Source organism: Argentina silus (genome assembly GCF_951799395.1).
Source record: "Argentina silus genome assembly, chromosome: 4".
Classification (NCBI taxonomy): Eukaryota; Metazoa; Chordata; class Actinopteri; order Argentiniformes; family Argentinidae; genus Argentina; species Argentina silus.
In genome coordinates, this window is record NC_139658.1 from 24784286 (window position 1) to 24798871 (window position 14586).

Sequence of the window (14586 nt, forward strand, 5' to 3'; positions counted from 1 at the left end):
TGGCGGCTTGCAGTGGTAGTTGCTGTTAGTTTGTTTGTTGGTTTATGTTGGTAGTTAGTTTCTAGTTAGTTGGTTTATGTTGGTAGTTAGTTGGTTTATGTTAGTAGTTAGTTGGTAGTTAGTTGGTGTATGTTAGGGTGCTGTAGTTGTGGTAGTTAGTTGGTGTATGTTAGGTTACTGTAGTTGTGGTAGTTAGTTGGTGTATGTTAGGGTGCTGTAGTTGTGGTAGTTAGTTGGTGTATGTTAGGGTACTGTAGTTGTGGTAGTTAGTTGGTGTATGTTAGGGTGCTGTAGTTGTGGTAGTTAGTTGGTGTATGTTAGGGTGCTGTAGTTGTGGTAGTTAGTTGGTGTATGTTAGGGTGCTGTAGTTGTGGTAGTTAGTTGGTGTATGTTAGGGTACTGTAGTTGTGGTAGTTAGTTAGGTGTATGTTAGGGTACTGTAGTTGTGGTAGTTAGTTGGTGTATGTTAGGGTGCTGTAGTTTTTACATCTCACAGTGTTCAGCCCATTTGGTTACTGAACAGGGAGCTCTGGAATACAACTTGGAACAGGTTTGGACAAAACAATTACCCAGAATTCCCCAGGCCAGGGAAGACTGACTGCCTGACTGACTGACTGCTCTGTTTACCGTCTGTTTTGGTCTCCGGTGTTGTCGATGTTCAGAGGCTGTTTGAGTGACACCTCGCTGAGTGACTATAAAATCCACTGTTTGTTTACAGTCAGTGCTTGGCCGCACACACACACACACACACACACGCAAATACACACACATTCACACACACACACACACACACACACCCTCTCTCCTCTCCCCTCCCTCCCCTCCCTCCCCTCCCTGCTCTGATAGGGATACAAAAGCAGGAACTTCTCAGCCTGGCTGAACAAAGCCTCTTAAAACTACAGTAGGATCAACTTCCTGCTGACAGGAGCAGGGGTGTGTGTGTGTGTGTGTGTGTGTGTGTGTGTGTGTGTGTGTGTGTGTGTGTGTGTGTGTGTGTGTGGAGGGAGGGCTGCTGCTTGGGGATCTGATCTGCACGCTGTTTCTCAACAATTACTAGATCATTAAAAACAACACACAGGGCGCCCCGAGAAAGCGTAATAAAGTCTAGGTCTCCAGATTACATGACCCCAGGCAGGCTTCTCAGATGGTTACATGACCCCAGGCAGGCTTCTCAGATGGTTGTTAAATCCCTTCTACGGCCCGCTCTTTAATGCACACTAGCACAGAACACACGGAAGTTATTACAACAGAGTGGAAGAGGTGTGTGTGATTCAAGCCAAGCAGCCAGCTCTTCTGTATGTCATGGTGAACTTAGAGGAGGACATGAGGACATTAATAACACATTAGACAGGGGGAAAGAGAGGGGGGGGGAGAGGGAGGAGAGAGAGAGAGGGGGGGTGAGAGAGAGAAAGAGACAAGCACTGTTATCATTCTGCCTGATGTGCAGTTTCTGCAAGTCAGCTCTGCTCAGGTCGGATGTGGTGTGGTTATTCTTCTCTCTCCAGCGCGCGGCGCTCTCACCCTCTTCCTTCCCGTTCGGTGTACACGCTGAGCGCACCGCAGGAGGAGTTTTTACCGTCACTCACAACCTCCCTGGCTTCTGGCACAGTCGCCTTTTACAGAGAGCAACCACCGAACAGCGCGCCTGGGATGATCTCACAGCGGCACGCAAGCGGTTTAGATTAGGCTCAGTAGTGTCGGGAGTGGAACTTCGCTGCGCTGGCGGGCACTGTGGCCGGGAGACTGTGCGACTATTCCGCGATTACCGCTGTGAGCAGAGAGAGCGGTGGCATGGTAGCCAAGGATTACCCGTTTTACCTCGTTGTCAAACGGGCGAACTGTTCCCTGGAGGTGCAGACTGTCAGCAGCAACCCCGCTAAAGAAGTGGAGGTAGGAATCCAGGAGCCTAATTGGTGAACAAACAATTGCTGGTTTGACTGTTTCATCATGCATTTTACGAATGCATTAACGGATGAGGGCAGAAGCCTACACACACAGTGGACCATCTATATGTCTTCACGTTTATTCAAATCATTAAAGAAAGAAACATGTAATAAGAGGCAGCAGTTAACACGTGTGTGCAGGACACAATTAAAGGGACTCGTTCTGCTACTTCTTTGCGAGTCATTTGCAGGAAGGGTGTTTCATGAAACAATGTAACAAGTTGATAGATGATCGATTTGAATATATATATATATATATATATATATATATATATATATATATATATCGCTTGACGCAATATCCACTACATTTATCTGCCTGCAATTGTATTCAATTTGGAAAAGCATTTAGCGAACGACTATACAGCCTTTGGGTTTTCCCCGGTGTTCCACAGTATACAGAGTATTCGTTATTCTAAAGATCCGTTTCTGGCGCTGAAAGACAAGGTGGCAGTATCTCGTAAGAGAACACGCCAGAGGGACAGGAGAGGCGTGTGGTTCCAGATGGTTTGACAGCGGCGCTCAGTGTTAAGAGCAGAGCTCTCTCACCATCTACAGCTGCGTCCAAGACTGTGGTCTGTTTGACTGTGGTGCGTCGTCTTCAAGGGCCTCTTCTAAAGGTCTACCACAAAGACATGTTCACACACTTGTCTTATTTATAAATGTATGTCCTTAGCAGGGGAGGCTAAGCACAGGCACGTAGTGTTTGATACCATTCCTGATACCATTCCATGCATTACAATCAGCCCATCCTCTTATTTCTACCTCCACCAGCCTCCACTGGTCCTTATGGGTAACTAAGGTGTGTGTGTGAACAAAGTGTTTTTTTAGTTTTCAGTCTGTCTATTTTGTAGTCAGTCACAGGATGTCAGTCATCGCTTTGCAAGCTTGTACAAACCATAGGCAGAGAGAACGTAGCCTACAGCAATGATCTCAAACTCACTTTCTGGAACGCCTGTGTGTGCATGTCTTTAGTCAAGGTCTTGATCCAGGCCCATGGTGAAGTGGATTAGTCAGATCTAATGTGTTGGTACTGGGCTGAAACAAAAAAACACACACACACACACACACACACACTGTCCCTAACAGCAGCAGGATCTGTTACAGAATACTGTAGGATTAGCAGTTACCAGTTCTTCTCTCTCTATGGCTGGGAGGTTAGTTGTTGTTCCTGAACATCAGAGAGGCAGCAGGGAGCTGCTGAGGGCTGGGAGTCTGAGGGCTGGTAGGCTGGGAGCTGAGGGCTGGGAGTCTGGGAGCTGAGGGCTGGGAGTCTGGGAGCTGAGGGCTGGTAGTCTGGTAGGCTGAGGGCTGGTAGGCTGGGAGCTGAGGTATTTACTGGTGATTGGTGAGGAGAGCGAAGGGAGAGGTTTGATCTTGTTAGATGAATAAAGGTAAATGGAGGCCATTCCACCGTGTCACTGTACAGAAGCCAACAACAGACTGAATGACACACACACACACACACACACACACACACACACACACACACACACACACACACACACACACACACACACACACACACACACACACACACACACACACACACACACACACACACACACACACCTGCTCGTTTGTTTACGGACTGTACGGTCAGTGTAGCGGAGGTGGTTTGAAGCCGTGCCTGCCTGGAGACTCGTCTATTCCTTTGGTGTAGTGGTACATGCTTGGGTTCGAGGAGCTGGAGACCTGAATTCGAACCCTGTATATTACAGTTACACACACTGCCATGTCTGAGAATGTGATGATGATGATGATGATGATGATGAGGACATATTGTGCTCATTAGAGAACTGATAACAAGGCCTGGTGATGTAGCGAAGGCTGCTCCTGTGCGGGTCTGAGTCAGGGCCTGGCTGGCGGTGCACACACACACACACACACACACACACGTCAGTGTAGAGGAGGTGGTTGGGGCCTGGCTGGCGGTGCGAGGCCCAGGGACGATGACTCTCTGTGGGCGACAGCCTCCGATGTACACACATCACCCTCTCAGCTCATCACCGTGCAGAGGAACAGTCATGGAAGAGGAACAGTCATGGAAGAGGAACAGTCATGCTCTTTCACGGAAAGGCAAGCGACTAATCCCCCCCCCCCCCGATTACTGTACTGGCGTGGGGGTAGAGGGGGCGGGGGTGGGGGGATGGGACCCCCCACAACATCACCACTCACTGTCCCCGATGGCTCATCCACTCAGGACACACAGTGGAACAGCTGAGCTTGCGTCTGTCTGTGGGCAGAATGATCTCTTCCTCCTGGGCTTTTCTTCAGCTTTGATTTATCTTTGTTTGTGTTTAAAACCCTGTTTGACTGAGAACATATTGTTATTAGCAGCAATGACCTGGGAAAGAGTTGGAAAGGGGAGGGGGGGGGAAGAGTTGGGGAGGGGGGGAGGAGAGGGGAAGGGCGGAAGAGTTGGGGAGGGCGGGAGGAGAGGGAAGGCGAAGAGAGGAGAGGGGGGGGGAACAATTGATGTGCTTTCTCTCTCCAGACGTTGCGTTATGTAACAGAGGTGGCGAGATGCCTACAGAAGGCTTTAGCTCAGCGGGCTAACTCACACCCCCTCTGTACTGAGCAGCTGGTCTTCGCCATGCAGTACTTGAGAGAGAGAGAGAGAGAGATGCTGATGATGAAGAATGTTACTTTGTCATCCATTTGCATTAACACTCGACTACTCTCAACTTACTGTAGCTTTGATGGTTCCCCAGACAGACAGACAGATGTGTGATTCATGGACCCCCCCCCCCCCTCACCTCCCCCCCCACCTCTCCTCTTCAGTCAGCAGGATACTTGGCCCACAATCCTCTTCTCTTTCATGTTCTTAACAGTCTGTCTTTCCCCATTACAAACCACTTCTCTGAACACATCTGTTCTTCTCCCTCTCCCTCACCCTTTCTCTCTCTCTCTCTCTCTCTCTCTCACCCTTCCATCTCTCTCTCTCCCTTCCATCTCTCTCTTTGGAGTCTGGGAGTATTCTCCCTCCAGCACTGACTTCTATTGGTTCAAACCTCTTCTTCTTGAGTCTGGTCATGATGCTTTGATGTTTTTAAAGGTGTTGCCTCACAGGGCTATGCTTGTTGTCACGGTTACCGTTGAGGAATTTGTAATGTTCTGTCAGGCAATGGAATGCCCCTCCCAGACCGGAATGATGCTGGGAATGTCCCGGGAATATGCAGTTTCTCCTTTTTTACCTGATACTCTCTCTCTTTCTTTGAACATGTGTTGCCATGTCTGAATTCCAGACTGGTTTCATCCTCAATCACCAGGTAATCTGTCCAACCAGAAGAAGAAGTTGAAGTCCGTGTTCTTGAGAGAAAGACATATATTAAAATGTGTGAGTCAGACCGTTAATCACGCAGTCAGACATGTATAGTTGATTGTAGAGAGAACACCACTGACTCACTTCAGGTTAATCACTCAGTAACAATGGGCTGGCTGGGTCGGGCCAGGTCCGTTATGTAAACTCTATTCTGGGTACCACGGACACACACACACACACACACACACACACACACACACACACGGCCCTCCTGCCACATCTGGGCAGTGTTACCCACACAGGAAGTCAGCTGTGGAGGGAGATATGAGAGATTGGATGGATATGGTGTGAAACAGTGCCAAGGTTGGCGCTGGCAAATGTGAGGAAATAGGGTTTGGATGGTAGTTTGACTCCAGCGGTTATGTTTAAGCCTACTATAGAAATAGAAAAAGGCTTTAATTATCCACATTCCTCTCCTAAGCTGTTGGAGCAGGCCGGCTTATGGCAGTTCTGTGCATAGCTGAGAAGAAACGTAAACACGAACCAATGTTTATCTTTGTTTAAAGGAAAAAATGAGAGAGTGTCTTAAATTAATGTTGATGTTCTAAACAGTTCACGGGTGCTGCATGTTACAGATGGATGAGAGAGAGAGAGAGAGGGAGAGGGAGAGGGAAAGAGGGAGGGAGAGAGACAGACAGACAGACAGACAGACTCTTCTGTCCTCTTCTGTCCATACGTTGTTTCTGTCTGCTCCGTTTCCCCGTCTTCTATAAACAGCTTCCTGTTCCCTCTCCTCTGGCGTGCAGATCTAACGTGTGCATGTCTGGACCCTGTATGCATTCCCTGTGTTCCTCAGCCACTCTGCCAAGCCAGGGTTTCATTAGCCTGGAGGTAATGGGGGTAATTGAGGTTACTAATATGGTTAGCTGGTTTCTATTAGATCTGTTGGCTGAAGCTAATGTTTGGAAATGAGGAGGAAGCTGTTGTTCCAGACTAGTTCTATCATACTAACGAACAAGAGAGAGTAGGGGTCTACACGCACACACTTACTGAGTCTGTAGGCCACACACACACACACACACACACACACACACACTCACACTCTCTGAGTCTGTAGGCTATGTTCTGTCACCAGGGTCAGGGCAGGGGGCGAAGGTCTATAATTAGCCGATAGGTACATCACACATGTGCATTGATCTGGTCCCATCCAGGCCAGGCGGGGGGGCTGGAGGCATGTCCGCACCCGCACCCGCGCACACACTATCGACTGGTGGTGCTCCATATCTCCCCTGCATGTCTGTCTGCCTCAGGGGAGGCTGGTGGAGGTAGACATCGGAGGACGGGCTCGCTGTAATGCATGGAACGGAATGGCCTAAAGTATATACACAACAGGAGAGGCCGGTGTGGGTAGTTGTGTTGGATACCATTCCTAATTACGTTCCATGCATTACAATGAGCCCGTCCTCCGATTTCTACCTCCGCCAGCCTCCCTTCTGTCGGCCGTGCTGTAGCTGTGTAGAGGTATAGGATGGGATTGAATTAGCCCTGTAGAGCAGTCAGACCAGCTGTCACCGGCCATCGGCTCTCTGAGTTTAACCACGTTAGGCTTGATCAGTGAGAGTGAGAGTGAGAGAATATCACGGCCTTAATTGTTATGTCAGCAAGCCCTGTGTCTCTGTTGTTTGGCTGTACACAAAAAGGAAGATTTGTTCATTTTCTTATCATTTCATGCGAAGAAAAGAGCAAATGGAACGAAAGGGGGTACGATGGGTCAGACAGACAAGCAGAGGAACGACGGGTTTAGGAAACAACATCAAGCTTATCTGTTCTCATGGGAGATAAAGAGTATGTATGTATCCAATCCGATAGACTGATCCTCATGGACCCCCCCCCCCCCCCCCCCACCCCCCCAAGTAGAGATCAAAGACTGAGGGTGGGGGGGGGGGGGGGGGTTCTGTTATCTCTAACCCCCCCCCCCCCCCCCCCAAGTAGAGATCAAAGACTGGGGGGGTGGGGGGGTGGAGGACCTGGTGGTGGCGGCATTGATCTGTAGGTGGGTTTCATACACACTCTGACAGGTTGCGTAACAGAGGCCGTTCCTTTGCCTGCGGTTGGCGCTCTGACCTCACAGTATCCGTCTGGAGATGAATACCCGCGTGCAGAACTACTGAGGAGGCATAACCATGGTTACATCTTCCTCCTGAGACCCTGACACACAAACAACTCTCAGCCTCTGATTAAACCCACAGTCGGATTAGAGGTATTAGAGTTGGACCTCATAGGTATTACAGTTATATAGATTACAGTTATATATATACATATATATTATAGTTGGACATCTCATGTTGATCCTGAGAAACCAAAATAAAGCGTGATATCGAGGTCTCATTTGAAGAAACAGAACAAAGCGTGACATCAAGGTCTCATTTGTACCACTGAGAATAATACATATTGAAATGGTGAGATGACACACATTGGCCCTGCGTGTGTGTGTGTGTCTGTGTGTGTGTCTGTGCTCCTGTGTGCAGTTGCGTTCGTCTGTGTGTGCCCGTGTGTGTGCCCGTGTGTGTGCCCGTGTGTGTGTGTGTGTGTGTGCCCGTGTGTGTGTGTGCCCGTGTGTGTGTGTCTCTTAAAAGGCAGGCTGCTGCCTGAATACTGATCTAACAGCTGCAGTGACGTCACCTGGGGCTCTGCAAAGGCAACGGCAAGGAGAGAGAGAACAGGAGGGAGGGAGGGAGAGAACAGGAGGGAGGGAGAGAACAGGAGGGAGGGAGGGAGAGAGAGAACAGGAGGGAGGGAGGGAGAAAGGAGGAGAGGGAGAGAGAGAGAGGGAGAGAAAGGAGGAGAGGGGGAAGACTCACACTGCTGCTAACGGGGGTGGGCAGGAATGTTGTAGGAACGTCATTCTTGCTCGTGTGTTTTTGACGGTTTTGACAACGCTGACCGGAGGACTGCTTTCTCTTCTTCTGTGGTGCTGAGGCAGGGAGGTAGCAGGGGGGCGGGCGCTCTGACCCTCTCTGAGGTCACATCGTGAGCAGGACAGGCCAGGAGAGGTCGATTAAGACTGTGTGTGTGTGTGTGTGGTTATTCTCCCAGGGGAGACGGCTAACGTCTTCAGGAGGCTCTGACGGTGTGTCACCTTGAGGAGCAGAGAAGGCAGTAAGGCAGGATGGTGGTGTGTGTGGGGGAGAAGGGGGCTTCCCCCTCAGCCTGGGGGGGGCGGGGGGGGCGTTCCTAGAGGACGCGACTCAGAGGGAAGGGGGGGGGGGTGGGGCGTTCCTAGAGGACACGACTCGGAGGGAAGGAGGGGGGGGGGCGGGGGGGCGCCGTTCCTAGAGGGCGTGCCTCGGAGGGGGGGGGGGGGGTCGGGGGGGTTGGTATGACTAGGGGTGAAGATGACTATCGTCTCCCTCATGGAACTCATGGATACCGCTGCCCGTTCACCTGCGCTAGTGTGACGGTTCTGGTCCGGTTCTGGTCCGGTCCTGGGGCTCGATGGACATTGTGAGGCAGAAGGTACTTGGGTCTGACCCGGCAGGGGTTAATGTGTGTCTGTTGTTGACCTGCCGACGCGGCGAATACTTTAAAACCGTTAAGCTGTGTTTAGATTTCTTTCGCCTGGTTCAGTACAACAGCCGGCGGATCAGGGGGGAGGCTGGCGGAGGTAGAAATCGGAGGACGGGCTCATTGTAATGCATGGAAGGGAATGACGAATGGTATCAAACACACGTGGAGGTAGAAATCGGTCGTTTGATACTGTTCTTCATTGTGTTCTGTGCATCACAATGAGCCCGTCCTCCGATTTCTACCTCCACCAGCCTCTCCTCATCCTGTTCGGTATGTATTTGACCCAGATCTGCTGTTTACCATGTTGCTGTTTATCCCTTTATTTGTTGACAGTTTGTCGTGTTTGTTGACCTCTCCTTTCCTCCACTCCTCCCCTCTCCTCCCCACTCCTCCCCACTCCTCTCCACTCCTCCCATCTCCTCTCCTCTCCTCTCCTCTCCTCTCCTCTCCTCTCCTCTCCTCTCCTCTCCTCTCCTCCCCTCTCCTCCCCTCCCCTCTCCTCTCCTCCCTCCAGGAGCCCAGTAACAAGAGGGTGAAGCCCCTGTCCAGAGTCACGTCGCTGGCCAACCTCATCCCCCCTGTGAAGGCAGCTCCGCTGAAGCGCATCGGCCAATCACTGCAGGTACAGTCCAGCCCAGACCACTACAGCCCAGACCACTACAGCCCAGACCACTACAGCCCAGACCACTACAGTCCAGCCCAACACAGTTCAGTCCAGCACAACACAACTACAGATCTCTGAGATGCTAGTTTTTCCAGTAGTTGACAGATTCCTTTTTTTAAACTGGAGCATCCTATTGGTCTCTACTGTGCAGTTGCCACGATGCCATAGGCCGCCTAATATATCGTACCGAAAAACATTATTTAAAAAAGCTGTAACTGATAGTTAATGTGTGAATATTACTGATACAGTAAGGAGTTCCCTTCAGTTCTGTGGGACGGAGAGGGGGGTGGTCACATGGATATAGAACTGGTCTATTCTCTGTGCGAAGTCACGTGATCATGTGATTGTGTGTCAGACTTGGAAACAAGGCCATTTCCTGGTCAGGCAAGAAGTAGCTCAGCCCAGGGTTGGCTGAGTGTGTCTGGGGTCACGGCTGAGTGTGTCAGGGGTCAGAGAGATTAGTGTGTCTGGGGTCACGGCTGACTGTGACCAGTGTCAGTGTGTGACTGTAGACTTACTGTACAGCAGGTTGACTCACACATAGACCCCCGCAGCACGCCCCCCCACCCGTCTCCCCCCCCACGCCCCTCCCTAGCCCTCTCTCTCCTCCCAGTCCTGGTCCTCCCACTCTCTCATCCATCACTTCCCCTCCTCTGTTTCCTCCTCTTTTATCCTGCCCCACCGACCAATCAGACTCATCATTTTAGACAGCCCCTCCCACTACCACTGTACAATAATTCAAGCGATGAATTCAAAGGATTCAAAGAATTCAAAGTCAGCATGAGAGACCATTGGACTGGCTCTTAGCTAGCGAGCAAGCTCCTCCATGTCTGTCTGTCTACATCTGGAAGTCTTCAGAGGGGGAGAAGGAGGACAGGAGGGAAGGAGGGGGAGGAGGGGAGGAGGGAAGGAGGAGGAGGTTATTAAGTAGCGCTGTCTGAGTGCTCTTGTCAACACTCGGTTGTTGATCTAAACACCAGAACATCAGAGCATCTGTCCCCCACACCCTCACCCCTCCTCCTCACCCCTGCTCCTCCTCACCCCTGCTCCTGCTCCTCCTCACCCCTGCTCCTTACCCCTACACCCTGTCCCTCTGCAGTTGCTATGGGAACAAGCCAACTGACGTGGCGTCATAGTTACTACAACCGTCATGTTCCTGGAACGTCAAGGACAGATCAATCGCTCTCCAAAGTTATGTAACACTCGGCCCACTGTGCCCCCCCCCCCCCACCCCCAATTAGAGTTTCAATCCAGTTAGAAGGTCTTCATGGACAGACTGGACCATACTTGATTACACTGAATTCATATCAGTTCGCTTCTCTCGTTGAGTGAAGGAACATTCAAATGGACCGAGGCCCTGTGGAAACACCCCCCCAATCTCAGTCCCCCTCTTCCTCTCATCCCCCTCTTCCTCTCATCCCCCTCTTCCTCTCATCCCCCTCTTCCTCTCATCCCTCTGTCTGCAGCGCTCCATCAGTTTCCGCAGCGAGAGCCGGACGGAGATCATGGCCCCCCGGCCGTGGAGCCGGCCGCCCCCCCCGGCCAACACCAAGCGGCGGGACAGCAAGCTGTGGAGCGAGACCTTCGACGTGCGTCTGGGCCAGATGTTGTCCTCCAAGGAGATCAAACGCCAGGAGGTGAGGAGGCCTGGGGGGAGGGGGGGGGGGGGTTGAGGCCTGGGATCACTGTGGGGGAGGGGGGGGGGGTGCTGGGGGTGGGGGGTGGTTGAGGCCTGGGATCACTGTGGGGGTGGGGGAGGGCTGTGTCAGCGATCACAAGGCATTAGCAAGGCGGGGTGGGGGGGTGGGAGAGAGGGTTTGGGGGAAGTTTGGGTTTGGGGGAAGGGAGGGGTTCGGAATCAAAACCATCTCTTGTTCTCCGCTAAGCTGTGTTGGACCAGAGATATGAGTCAGGAAATAGTCAGAGAAAAGAAAGAAAATAACTTTGACTTACAACTTCACTTGTTGCTGAAGGGACTGAGGTGCACATCAGGAGTCACAAACACGTCCACAAAGACAGAAATCTCTGGTATCTACCATACCATTGAGACTGTGGCTGACGGATTTCACTCCTCTGTAATGCAGCACATGAAAGCAGGGTAATGGTAGTAGTGTTTAGCCCCGCCCCCACAGCTCACACAGAGACAGTCCCTGCCTCCCACCACTGATGGGAAAAACACAGCCAACTTGAAAGCAGGAGAGTCGGTTGTGTGTGTGTGTGTGTGTGTGTGTGTGTGTGTGTGTGTGTGTGTGTGTGTGTGTGTGTGTGTGGCTACATACACACTCCTCTGCCTCCCAGGCCAGGGGTAGAGACAGTGGAGGAGATCAAGTGGTATCACTTCACAGTTGAAATTAGTTAGGTCTGTTGGAAACATTACACGCACGCACGCACACACACACCACACACACAGGCACTCACACACACACACACACGCACTCACATACGCAAACAAACACGCACACAGGCGCACACACACACACAGGCGCCCACACACACACACACACACACACACACACAGGCGCTCACACACACACACAAACAAACACGCACACAGGCGCGGACACACACACATACACACACACACAGGCGCGGACACACACACACACACACACACACACAAACAGGTGCTCACACATACACACACTCTCAAATTGGTTGGCCACGCAGAAGACTTCAAAGACAAGGATATGATGTCCACAGCAGAGAGCAGCTGTCCATGTGGAAGTATTGAGTTTGTAGGGGTCATAGGGGTCAGGGGGTCAGGGGGGTCCTGGTGTCTTCTGAGCTTCAGGGTCGGGGGTTTTTGGAGGCTTTTGGTTGACAGCCAATGATATGCAAATTAAACTCGAACCAAAAAACTCATATTATTTCCTATCTCTCTTTGTCTCCATCTGCCCCCCCCCCCTCTCTCTCTTTGTCTCTGTCTGCCCCCCCCCCTCTCTCTCTCTCTTTGTCTCTATCTGTCCCTCTCTGTCTCTGTCTCTGTCCCTCTCCCTCCCTCTCTCTCTTTGTCTCTGTCTCTATCTGTCCCCCTCCCTCCCTGTCTCTGTCCCCCTCCCTCCCTGTCTCTGTCCCCCTCCCTCCCTGTCTCTGTCCCCCTCCCTCCCTGTCTCTGTCCCTCTCCCTCCCTGTCTCTGTCCCTCTCCCTCCCTGTCTGTCCCCCTCCCTCCCTGTCTCTGTCCCTCTCCCTCCCTGCCCCCCCCCCCTCCCTCCCTGCCCCCCCCCCCTCCCTCCCTGTCTCTAGGCCATCTTTGAGCTGTCTCAGGGGGAGCAGGACCTCGTTGAAGATCTCAAGTTGGCCAAGAAGGTAAGATCTGCTTCTGCAATCAGGATCATTTTCCTGCTCATTGAGCATGTAATGACTGAGTTATTCTACCCCTGTGAAAAACCCAGCTGTGTGTGTGTGTGTGTGTGTGTGTGTGTGTGTGTGTGTGTGTGTGTGTGTGTGTGTGTGTGTGTGTGTGTGTGTGTGTGTGTCTGTGGTCTGTGTGTCTGTGGTCTGTGTGTGTGTGTGTGTGTGTCTGTGTGTGGGGGAGGGGTCTGTGTGTGTGTGTGTGTGTTACATTTCCCCTAACAATCGTCTTTGTTGATGTTCAATACAAATTCAGAAGAAGTTGTTTAGAAGTCCTACAACACTGTCAGACTAAAAATATCTGTCTGATTGGAAATGTCCCATCTGACGTAGGCTGCCTGTTTTAGTGATGCGTAGATGCATGAGTGCGTTGGAAAGGCAGTGAAGTGGTTTTCGCCGCAGGCCGGGTTCACGTCAGTGGTTTGACCCGCTCTGCATAATGCTGCTGAACTAGGTTATACCGGTTTAGAAGTCCACGTCATTCCAGTGATGCACCACTTCTCAAGGGCTTCTTCTGTCTTTACCACGAACTCTGACACACAAAGGAAGAGTGTCTGTCTGTCTGTCTGCCTGCCTGCCTGTCTGCGTGTCTGTCTGTCTGTCTGTCTGTGTATGTGTGTCTGCCTGCCTGCCTGCCTGCCTGTCTGTCTGTCTGCCTGTCTGTCTGCGTATTTGTCTGTTTGTCTGTCTGTCTGCCTGTCTGTCTGTTTGTCTGTCTGCCTGTCTGTCTGCGTATTTGTCTGTTTGTCTGTCTGTCTGTCTGTTTATCTGACTCTGACACCCATCCTCCAGCCTGTAGAGATAGCTGAGTCTCACCCTGAGATTGGGTTGTTGACGTGGCTGGTTCCTGGTGCTCTGATTGGCCGTCCTCCTGGTCCAATGTGTGTCTGTCTGTTCTGTGTGACCTCAGGCGTACCATGACCCCATGCTGAAGCTGTCCATCATGACGGAACATGAACTCAACCAGATCTTCGGGACCCTGGACTCCCTCATCCCCCTGCACGAAGGTGAGGAAACGGACAGGATGACACACACAGACACACACACAGACACACACACACACACACACACACACACACACACTGGGAGTAACTGAGCCTAACCCTGCCTCCTTTCCCTGCGACTCAGATCTGCTGAGTCGGCTGAGAGAGGCCAGGAAACCTGACGGCTCTACGGAACATGTGGGACACATCCTGGTGGACTGGGTAAGAGGACCTGTCTGTCTGTCTGTCTGTCTGTCTATTTCGAGTTGCTTCAGTTGCTCTGAACTTTTATATTTATATATAGTTATATCTATACTAACTCTATATATAGGTATATCTATACTCTGAGCAGACCTGTCCATACCCTGTTCTTGAGCAGAGGGGAGACCATGCTGTTGAACAGAGAGGGTTGAGAGAGATCCACACTATTAATCACAGTCACCAGGCCTGTCCAACGTCCAGGCGGAGGGGGGGAGGGGGGGGGGGGTATAGAAGGGTTGTTTATCAGTACAGTATGTGTTCTAGCCCTAAGGCATTGCCCCCCCCCCCCTCCCACACACACACACACACACGTGTTTGAGAGGCAGATCGAAGACCAAGAGCTCAACTGGACAGTGTGAGGAACTCAATATCTTCCACATCACCGCTTCTCTAATCTGGCCTGGGCCACAGAATCACTACAGCTGTACAATGTCCCTCCGATTCGCTGCAGCAGATTATATAATCAGAAAAAACAAACAGGAAACGTACACAGAATCACTACAGCTGTACAATGTCCCTCCGATTCGCTGCAGCAGATTATATAATCAGAA

At 51.4% G+C, this 14586-nt stretch overlaps 1 protein-coding gene across 2 annotated transcripts in view; it reads left to right on the forward strand.

Annotated features, from left to right (window-relative positions):
- arhgef3 (Rho guanine nucleotide exchange factor (GEF) 3) overlaps positions 1 to 14586 on the forward strand; it is a 38903-nt gene that overhangs the window by 14441 nt on the left and 9876 nt on the right. The window contains exons 1-6 of one of the 2 annotated variants that reach the window (XM_083668217.1): positions 1710 to 1890; positions 9290 to 9397; positions 10906 to 11076; positions 12684 to 12746; positions 13702 to 13798; positions 13920 to 13996. In XM_083668217.1, the coding sequence (XP_083524343.1) occupies positions 1792 to 1890; positions 9290 to 9397; positions 10906 to 11076; positions 12684 to 12746; positions 13702 to 13798; positions 13920 to 13996 (615 nt within the window). In that variant the 5' untranslated portion in view covers positions 1710 to 1791. Of the gene's footprint in view, positions 1 to 1709; positions 1891 to 9289; positions 9398 to 10905; positions 11077 to 12683; positions 12747 to 13701; positions 13799 to 13919; positions 13997 to 14586 lie in introns of those variants that run through there. The other variant, XM_083668218.1, reaches the window with a different exon arrangement.